Raw genomic sequence first — 10053 nt, forward strand, 5'->3', positions numbered from 1 at the left:
ATTTTTTCCCATTAGAGTAGTATAAGAGCTTATGATTCGATAGGATATTCTTAGTATGTTTTGTAGTTGTAGCTTTGTACGATCTTCCACACCAGAAAAGATCAATTCCTTGTTGTTGATGAATTATCCTTGGTTGCTGAAGTTGCAATATTATTGCAAGTGCTGATTTAGAGAAATTTGATGGAAGGATCATTATCGGTGGAAATGCCATCGTGCTAGCATGGTGAATTTGCAACTGGGTTTGTAGAGGTCCGATGAGGTTCAAGCATATGGATCTACAAAACTTTTCATAGTGGGGCTTGTGGTGACTTGCGTGGTGTCTAATGGTGGCTGTGTGATGAAGATGTTGCTGGCTGTGAGTGCTAGATATGTTGGAAGAAGATTAAGGTGGAAAAAAAAGGATATTGTGATTAATTTATTACAATTTGCTGATGATACTTTATTTATGTGTGATGCGAACAAAGAAAATTTAACAACCATAAAGACTATATTAAGATACTTTGAGTTTGTGTCAGGACTAAAGGTAAATAATTACCACAAAACAAGGATTGAAAAGATGGGCACTGGGAAGGAAACTATATAAAACTTCTATAGGTTTCTAATTGTAGCCAAATGAAGAGAAGTTATTCATGATGATGAGTATTTTTCAAATCAAGATTTGAGCAAAGAAAACATGCTTAAGTGAACCCTTTGACGCTTAAATGAAAGACATGTATTGTAAGTAAGGCCCAAACCTTGAGTCACGAAGAAAGGCCCAAAAGCCTTTTAAAACAAAACCCAAATATTGAAAAGACCACGGAGATAAAATATCTCTTCCAGAAGCACCCAGTCTCGTTAACCTTTGATGATGAATAGAGAGAGGAACAGAACAAAGCTTTAGGTTCGTAGTAGAGAGAGAAGCTATGGAAGGCACACAAGAAGACCTTCGTTGCAGATACAGTAAGAGAAAAGATAGATCGGAACAAGAGAAACAAAAAAAGGTAAGAAAAGCTTCAACTTCTCATATCTGTAAAAATGATAAAATCGTACTGTGTATTCTGTATGTTCTGTGTTACAAACTATTGAGGGGAAAACCTAACCTTTTAAAAGTTAGGAAAGGGGAACGGGAAAGACACTAAAAAGTCTAACTACCCTAACAGATTACTATCATAAAATAGTAATCTTAACAGAAAACTAACATCAATAGCCTCCCCTTAAGCTGGATTGTGTATGTTTACCAATCCAAGCTTGGGAACGATAAACTGAAAACGCACACGGTGAGGAAGTTTCGTGAATATGTCAGCAAGCTATTCGTTGGAGCGAATAGGTAGGAGATGAAGGAGATTCGCTTGAATCTTCTCTTGAACAACATGACAGTCGAGTTCGATGTGCTTAGTCCTTTCATGATAGCTTTGATTGTGAGCATATGTCTGGCAGACTTATTGTCACAGTAGAGAGCAGAAGTCGTAGTGGTCTCAACATTGAGATCTTGTAGGATGTAAGAGATCCATTGGATTTCGCATACTGTAGTAGCCAGTGCTCGATACTCTGCTTCGGTGGACGACCTGGAAACAATACTTTGTTTTTAGTTTTCCATTATATAAGAGAGGATCCAAGGAAGACACAAAAGCTAGTGGTAGATCTTCTAGTATTAGGGCAAGTTGCCCAGTCCGAGTCACTGAAAGCTTTGATCTGGATATGAGAGTCAGCAGCAAAGAAGAGGCCTAATGGCCGAATTTAATGTATCTAAGCATGTGCTACAAAGCCCGATAGTGGTAATCAGTAGGTGAATTAACAAATTGACTAAGAAGATTAACATAAAAGCATAGATCAGGTATAGTATTAGTGAGGTAAAGAAGCTTCCCTATTAGCCTGCGATAGGAATTTGGATTTGTCAAGTGATTTTCAGTTTTGTATAAGGAACTTGTGTCACTTAGAAAGGGAGTTGTGCAAGGTTTAGATCCCAGCATCCTTGTTTTTCAAGAATGTCCAAAGCATATTTCCTTTGGCATAGGTGTATTCCTTTCTTAGATCTAGCAACTTCAAAGCCCAGAAAATACTTTAGCTCTCTTAGGTTTTTGATCTGGAAAGCATGATGGAGAAGAGCTTTAATGTGGTCAATTTCTGTAATAGAATTTCCTGCTAAAATAATATCATCTACATATACAAGCAGGGCTGTAAAATTTGTGGAACTTTTCTTAATAAAAAGGGAATGATCAAATTTAGATTGAGTGTAATTAACAGAAATTAGAAAAGAAGACAACTTATCAAACCATTGTCTACTAGCTTGTTTGAGCCCATATAGAGACTTTGTTAACCTGCAAACCTGTCCTTTCTCCTGAATATCCAACCCTAGTGGTGGTTCCATGTACACCTCTTCATTTAAGTCTCCATGTAGGAAGGCGTTATCTACATCAAGTTGATGTAGATGCCGATTCTTTGCGGCAGCAATGGCCAGAATCATTCTGACTGTGGTTAACTTAGCAACAGGTGAAAAGGTGTCTAGAAAATCTATACCTTCTTGCTGAGTATATCCTTTGGCTACTAAGCGAGCTTTGTATCTCTTTATGCTGCCATCAACTTTATGCTTTATCTTGTAAACCCACCTGCAACCAATGGAGTTTTTTCCAGGAGGGAGTTGAGTTAAGTTCCAAGTTCCATTATCCTGCAAAGCTTTGAGTCCTTTCTGCATAGCTGTAACCCATTCATGATTTTCCTTGGCTTCATTATAGGATTTTGGCTCTTTAGCGGCAGAAACAACTAAAGTGTACTTTAGGTGTTTTTTAGACAAAGAATCATAACACAAAACATTGAAAATGAGATAGGGGGTTTTGTAATTATTCTTAACATGTAGAGAATCAGATAAGGAGTGATTAACCTGATGGATGTAATCATTGAGATATCCAGGGACCCTATTTTGTTCTAGTGGGTCTTCTAGGACTGTCGCTAGCATGGTCATTACCAGTATTGGTGCTAGTGTTTTCTGTGTGATCAGGTTCCTGCTCAGTATTTATATTCTCAAGAAAATTTTGAGTCCCATTACAGTTAGGACCATACCAGAAATCATTCGGAAAAACAATTTCTATCTCCTTTTCAGCACAATTATTAGCATTATTCTGTTGATTTTTATAGGGAAAAATATTCTCATAGAAAATAACATTCCTGCTTAGAAAAATCTCTCTAGTATTCACATCAAGTATAACATATCCTTTAACCCCATTTTTATATCCTAAGAAAACACCTTTCCTAGCTCTAGAATCAAGCTTGTGTCTATTATGTTCTAAAGTGGAGGCAAAACAAAGACAACCAAAAGTTTTTAAGTTCAAATAAGTGGGAGGATTGTTATATATCATGTCATAAGGAGTTTTACCATTAAGAACAGAAGTAGGAAGCATATTTATCAAATAGATATCATGAGAAACAACATAACACCAATAAGCAGTAGGGATACCAGATTGGAAGAGAAGACTACGAGTTTTATTCAATATATCTTGATGCTTACGTTCAACAATAGAATTCTGTTGGGGTGTCTCCATACAACTTTTTTGATGTTCAATACCATAGGAATTATACATACTAATACAATTAAATTCAGGGCCATTATCAGATCTAAGAGTTTTAACAGTTTTTCCAAACTGGTTTTTGATTTTTAGGATAAAATTCTGTAAAAGCTATCTAGTTTGTCCTTTATTGTGCATTAAAAAAATCCAAGTGTGTCTACTATAGTCATCAACTATGGTAAGAAATTATTTATGTCCATGGATAAAAGATATAGAAATGGGTCCCCATATATCACAATGTATTAGATCAAAACAGTTAGCAGAAACAGTGGTGCTCTGGGAAAAAGGCAGTTTATGTTGTTTAGCATAATGACAAATATCACAAACAATCTTAGATGGCATTTTAACATAAGGAAAACTTTTACATATTTGTTCTATGATTTTGTGACCTGGATGTCCTAATCTATAGTGCCATAGGTCATCACTAACATGTTTGCAAGAAAGAACAATCTTAGGTACATAGTGCTGGGTAAAAACAGGAAATGACTGAAGATAGTAAAGGCCTTTGAAAACGTTAGCATGCCCAATCATCTTCAAGGTAGAGTTGTCCTGAATCTAGCAGGTCTTAGAAGAAAATGTTAGAATACAATTTAAGTCCCTTGTTAGACTTTGTACAGATATAAGGTTAAAAGAAAATTCAGGAATGTAGAGAACATTGAAAATGATAAGATTTTCAGAGAATTGAACAGTTCCAGCATGTTGGGCTGTAACCACAAAATTATTAGGAAGTTTGACTGTTATGGGTTTAATTTTCTGAAAAGTAATAAAATATTTTCTTTCACGGGTCACATGATCAGTGGCCCTAGTGTCAATGATCCACAGGAAAAATTACCTTGGTTGTCTCTAGGGATGTTTCTCTGAATCTGACTAATGTTGTGAGTATTTTGTGTCTGGGTACCCTCTATGATTTTTAATAATTTTTGCACCTGTTCAGGAGTAAAACCCTGCATAGAATTACTATGAGTTTCCTGTTGAACATTTTGAGTCTGGGTAGAGGTAGAATCTTCTTTGCAAGCATTAGCATAACTCCATTCATTTTGGCCTCCCCTATCCTGACTGTTTTGGTGATCATTCTTCTTGTACCATGGTGGAAAACCATGTTTAGAGTAACATTCATCAACCGTGTGATTCATCTTATGGCAATGGGAACATTTCTTCCCATAGTTGGGATTTCTCCCTCTTCCTCTTCCTTGACCCCTTGAATTAGTGCCACGGCCTTGACCTCTCCAATTAGTCTTGTCAGATGTGTTGGCTAAAATTTTGAAAGAATCATTTTGGCCTCCCCTGTCCTGATGTTGTCTTTCTTGCTGTATAAGGAGAGAAAAGACCTTGTTGATGTTGGGAAGTGGCTCCATTAGAAGGATTTGAGTCCGAACAGTTTGATAGGTGTCATTGAGTACTTTTAGGAAGCAAATAACGTGTTCAGCCTCTCTGTATTTTAGAGAGATTTTAGATAGATCACAAGTGCATGGGTTCTTGCAGGTACAACAGGGTATAGGCCTGAGAGATTCTAATTCTTCCCAAAGAATTTTTAAGTCAGTGAAATATTGACTGATATTTCTTTCTCCTTGCTTAATAGAATGGATATCTTGTAATAAATCTGAAATCTTGAAATAGTCTCCCTTAGAAAACCTGTCTTTGAGTTCTTCCCAAAGATCTTGGGCAATGTCAACATAAAGGACGCTTTCTGCAATCTAGGTTGAAAGGGTCTTGATGATCCAAGATAGAACCATTGTATCACATCTTTCCCATGCTTCAAATAATTTGTCAGTTCTGGTAGGCTTTTGGATACTGCCATCAATGAATTTAATTTTGTTTTTGGAGAGTATAGCTCGTTGCAGATTTCTGCTCCATGATGAGTAATTGGATTCAGTAAGGACCTGGGAAATAAGGGTAATGCCTAGATTTTCACCAGGATGAAGATAATAGGGGCTTGAGGGATTAGTGGTGGGATCTGTGTTGTTTTCCATCGTGTCAAGAACAGGTCAAGATGCCAAGAACAACTCAAGAAACAGGTTGCACTTCTGATACCATATTGTAACTAAGGCCCAAACCTTAAGTCACGAAGAAAGGTCCAAAAGCCTTTTAAACCAAAACCCAAATATTGAAAAGACCACGGAGATAAAATATCTCTTCCAGAAGCACCCAGTCTTCGTCAACCTTTGATGATGAATAGAGAGAGGAACAAAACAAAGCTTTAGGTTCGTAGTAGAGAGAGAAGCTATGGAAGGCACACCAGAAGACCTCCGTTGCATATACAGTAAGAGAAAAGATAGATCGGAACAAGAGAAACAAGAAAAGGTAAGAAAAACTTCAACTTCTCGTATCTGTAAAAATGATAAAACCGTACTGTGTATTCTATATGTTATGTGTTACAAACTATTGAGGGAAAAACCTAATCTTTTAAAAGTTAGGAAAGGGGAACGGGAAAGATATTAAAAAGTCTAACTACCTTAACAGATTACTACCATAAAATAGTAATCTTAACATAAAACTAACATCAATAACACGTGACGTGAGAAAATAAATAAAAAACATTAGAGTTGCGTGGTGAATTTCATCATCGTTCTTAACCTAGGAGACACTCTGTAAGTAGGTTACAAAAGTAAAAATCAACTCAAAATATTATAAGTTGAGGGTAAGATATCATATAAAAGTATATTAGTATCCTTATACTACTTGACAGTTACGACTAAAGTCGACAGATAAAAGCTCACAAACTACTTCCCTAACTTGCAATCTCCGAAAATGGACTAAACAATATATGTAAAATAAACCTAGTACAAAATATTAGGTTGCGCTAATATATTACAATCTTGTTATTTATTTAACTTTTATGATAAAAGTAACTCTTCGCATGTGGTATTATAGATGCATTGACAAAATTTTAAAGAGATAAAAAGTTGGAAGATCCTATGACGTTAAGGATGTGATCAAACTTAATTGATGAAATAACGTGATGTTATTGTTATGTTTTGGAACCATTTTGTATTTGATTATGCAATTTAATGCTTAATTTACTTTTCATTTAAGTTTAATATATTTATTTTAATTTATTTTGGTTTAAGGAGTGCTTTACACGGTAACATTGAGTTTGATTATCTCATTTTTAATTTTAAGGATAAATTATTCCCTATTCCCATCTCATAGATAATGATAATGAGACTTTTATTCTATTCTCATTCATCAGAAAAAGAATATATTTGTTATCTCTTTACTATTTCAAATACTAATAAAATATTTTTTTTAAAATTTATATTATCAAATATTAATCTAAAAACAATAGACCTTTTTTTTGTCTAATATCAAATATAAAATGAATAATACTGATAAAAGTAAAATAAATTAAAAATTACAATTGTACATATAATACAAATATAACTAATTATATTTATAATATTATAGAAAATAGTAAAAGTAGAAAAATGTACCTTAAAATAAGTTAAAAAATTAAAAACTAAAAAAAGTTGCATATAAATTTTTTAAATGATTTAATAAAATAAAAGTGTTTTTAATAATTTAAAATGAAAATGAATATAAATATGAAGACAAATATATAATATATAGATATATTATTCACATGTTTAATTTAAAAAAATTAAATATCACTTATATTGATCTTGTTCAATTAATAAAACAAATTCTATTAAAATAAAAATGAATAAATTGGTTGGTTAGTTTGTGGTTGCCTTTAATTAGTGCTCAGTTGTTTATTTATTTTTTAATATGTTTATCTTTTAATTTCACCCAATTTTCTTTTATTCAATTTTTTAATAAGCAATTCTAGCAAAAGGTATAATTATGTTTTTTATTTTTTTCTTAAATCAGGAAAAGTAAACTCTAAAACGATATTGATCCTGTTTTTCTCGTTTATATAGATTCTCACTTGATAAATAAATAACACCTACCTAATTGCCATAGTTGATTAATGAATCTAAAAGTAACGAGAAAATGAGTAACTTATTTTTTCCTTCTACAAAATCTTTTAAGTGTAGAGGGCAGTTAGAAAATCACATTTTGTCCTCAAAAGAAAATGTATTAAATATTTTGTATTCACTAAGTATAAGACTAACTTATAATATATTATAACTAAAGACAATCTTCATCTTAGTGAATTAGTTTATTGAAGTTAAGTTAGATGGAATTAGTACAAGGTTGTCTTAGTAGAAGGTTGTCTTAGTAGAAGGTTGAGAAAGAACTTAATAAGAAGAAGAGGAAAAAAGCAATAGAGATGAGTGAGATAAAAGGAGGAGGAGGAAGATTAATGGTGTGAGAAGTTGAAGATTGATTGGCTGGTTTGACATCAGAGCAGTCAAGACCAAGCTCTCCTCCTTTGCACTCATTGGCAAAGAGACCAGGAGGGTATTTGCCATAGATGTTTATGTAGCTAAACATAACTTCTGCACAATTAGTTGACAAATCATTGATGTCACCAGCAAAAGGGCAAGCAAATTGCTTGAAAGCATCACAACACACCTTCGCTGGATACTGGGGTCCCTTGCATTGGCTTGTCAGCACTGTATAGTTTTGGTTCTCAAAGTCAACTTTACAAGCTGCACACAACCCATCACAACTTCAACAACTTCTCAAAAAATTATTAAGTTAAAGACTACACATTCAAAAGCAAAAGAAAAATGAGAGATACTCATATCTTATTCTCTAATTTTTGAGAGAATGTTTGATGAGGTCTCCATTTCAAGATTAAAATTCCAAAGATGTTTATATCTCTAAATGACATGTCTTGGCTAATGAACTGTAAGATTAAACGATTTTCATTTGTTTTTGTTTTAAAAAGTACTATAGAAAGCAAAAAAGATATTAGTTCAAAAGGAAAAAACACGCTTTACCATTATTCAAATCCAACGTTGGAAACTAGTAAAGATGATCATAAAAGTTTGAGTGGCTAATGGGTTCACATTACACCAGTTTTTATATTCTGATAAAGACATTTTCATTAGTGGCTAAGCATTAGTACGGCATATGTGAGTCATATCTCCACTAAAACTTTCCTATTTCTTAGAGATCAATGAAAAAAATAAATGGTACCCTTCAAATCTAAGCTGTAAACAGGTGTTATTTTATTGGTAAATTTGCAGTTTAGTATTGGAAATGTATCCAAACATAACTTTAATAAAACGTTTTATACCATAATGTATGGTTTAACTTTGATAAATCTATTTTAAGAGAATCATTGAAGGAGGAAAAAGGGAGAATAATTGAAAAAAAAAAGAAAGAGGGTAAGTTAGATTAAAAAAAAAAGAATAAACATAACTAATTCAAAGGATTGTGTCTTAAAAAATAATCTCTTATTGTTTTTTGCTCACATGTCACCATCCAACCTTCGCATAACCCATTTGTCTTCTAGAAAGGGATCATTTTTAAGAATTAACCTGATTTCAAGTGCTTCTTCAAACATTAAACATGATTTTCACATTTTTGAATTCAAAGATGTATGGCATGTCAGTGTTCCTATTTGAAAATCTTTAAGAACAATAACAACATGGGCAAATTCTTCCAACATAGTTTCACATCACGTGAGTTCATAGTTTCCAATAGTAATAGAAAAGAGCATCACAAAAATGTCACCTTTCTTAGCCTGTAGGAGGGCACGACCAGTGGATGCCTCAGTCTCAAATATATGATCTGTGTCGAACAAAAAACTCAATCACCCATGATCAAAATTTGACAGATGAATAAAAAGGTTGTAACTTTGAAGGAAAATAATGTACCAGAAATGAATGGAGCAGCAGAGGCCGATGTGGCTAAGAGGAAACAATAGAGAATGGAAGAGAAGAAGGCATTGGAACCCATTTTCTCTTTCACTCTCTTTCACCCTTTTGATTTAAAATTTTTTCTTTTTCCTTAGAAGGGTGTGTTTCTTTTGTTGTCTGGTTTTGGTGAGATGAAGAACAGACACTATTGCAGGAATTGTGGTAGAAATCGAAGGTGTTGTCAAGCTGGCAAAGTTCCAATGGCTCTCCGCAAATTCTCTTGTTTTTGGTAGTTTTTGGTAGTTTTATAAGATCTTCTTTCCCTTTAAATAGTTATATAATCTATTATTTTTTATAAATTAAAATTGTAAACGAGGAAGGTGAGGGAATTATCTCTAGATAGTTTTTTTTTTTACATTGAAAACTTTTTTTTGCATAAAATTCTTTTAATAGTCAAATATTAATCTATTTGTGGTATTGGGTTGGTACAAAGTTTTTTTTATCGGTTGAACATGAGTACTTTGTTATGAGATACTTAACTAAATGATTTGTTTTTTTTTTTATATAAATGATATTTAAATTTAGATTATAGGTTAGGTTTGTAGTATTTTGTTCACGGTTGAAAGTTTTTAAATAAGTTTATAGTTACATTTTTTTAATTCAGTTCTATTTCTTTTAAAAACGATTGAATTACTTTGTAATTTTTTAATTATATTTTTTAATTTTTTAATACTTTTTAAAAATGTTTTTTTATGTATAAGATCTATAACATGTAATGTTGCATGAGAATGTATATATGTTAG

At 32.9% G+C, this 10053-nt stretch overlaps 1 protein-coding gene across 1 annotated transcript; it reads right to left on the reverse strand.

The window, feature by feature from the left end:
• Nucleotides 1–7619: 7619 nt before the first annotated feature.
• LOC124844369 (GPI-anchored protein LLG3-like) lies at nt 7620–9362 on the reverse strand. The gene is made up of 3 exons (XM_047321291.2): nt 9269–9362; nt 9126–9182; nt 7620–8092 (listed from the first exon to the last, which is right to left on the reverse strand). Exons 1-3 carry the CDS (start codon nt 9348–9350, stop codon nt 7716–7718), a joined length of 516 nt encoding a protein of 171 aa, XP_047177247.1. The 5' UTR covers nt 9351–9362; the 3' UTR covers nt 7620–7715.
• Between the last annotated feature and the right edge of the window lie 691 nt (nt 9363–10053).

The sequence above is a fragment of the Vigna umbellata genome, chromosome 6 (genome assembly GCF_029865625.1).
Source record: "Vigna umbellata cultivar VRB3 chromosome 6, Vumbellata_1.0, whole genome shotgun sequence".
Classification (NCBI taxonomy): domain Eukaryota; kingdom Viridiplantae; phylum Streptophyta; class Magnoliopsida; order Fabales; family Fabaceae; genus Vigna; species Vigna umbellata.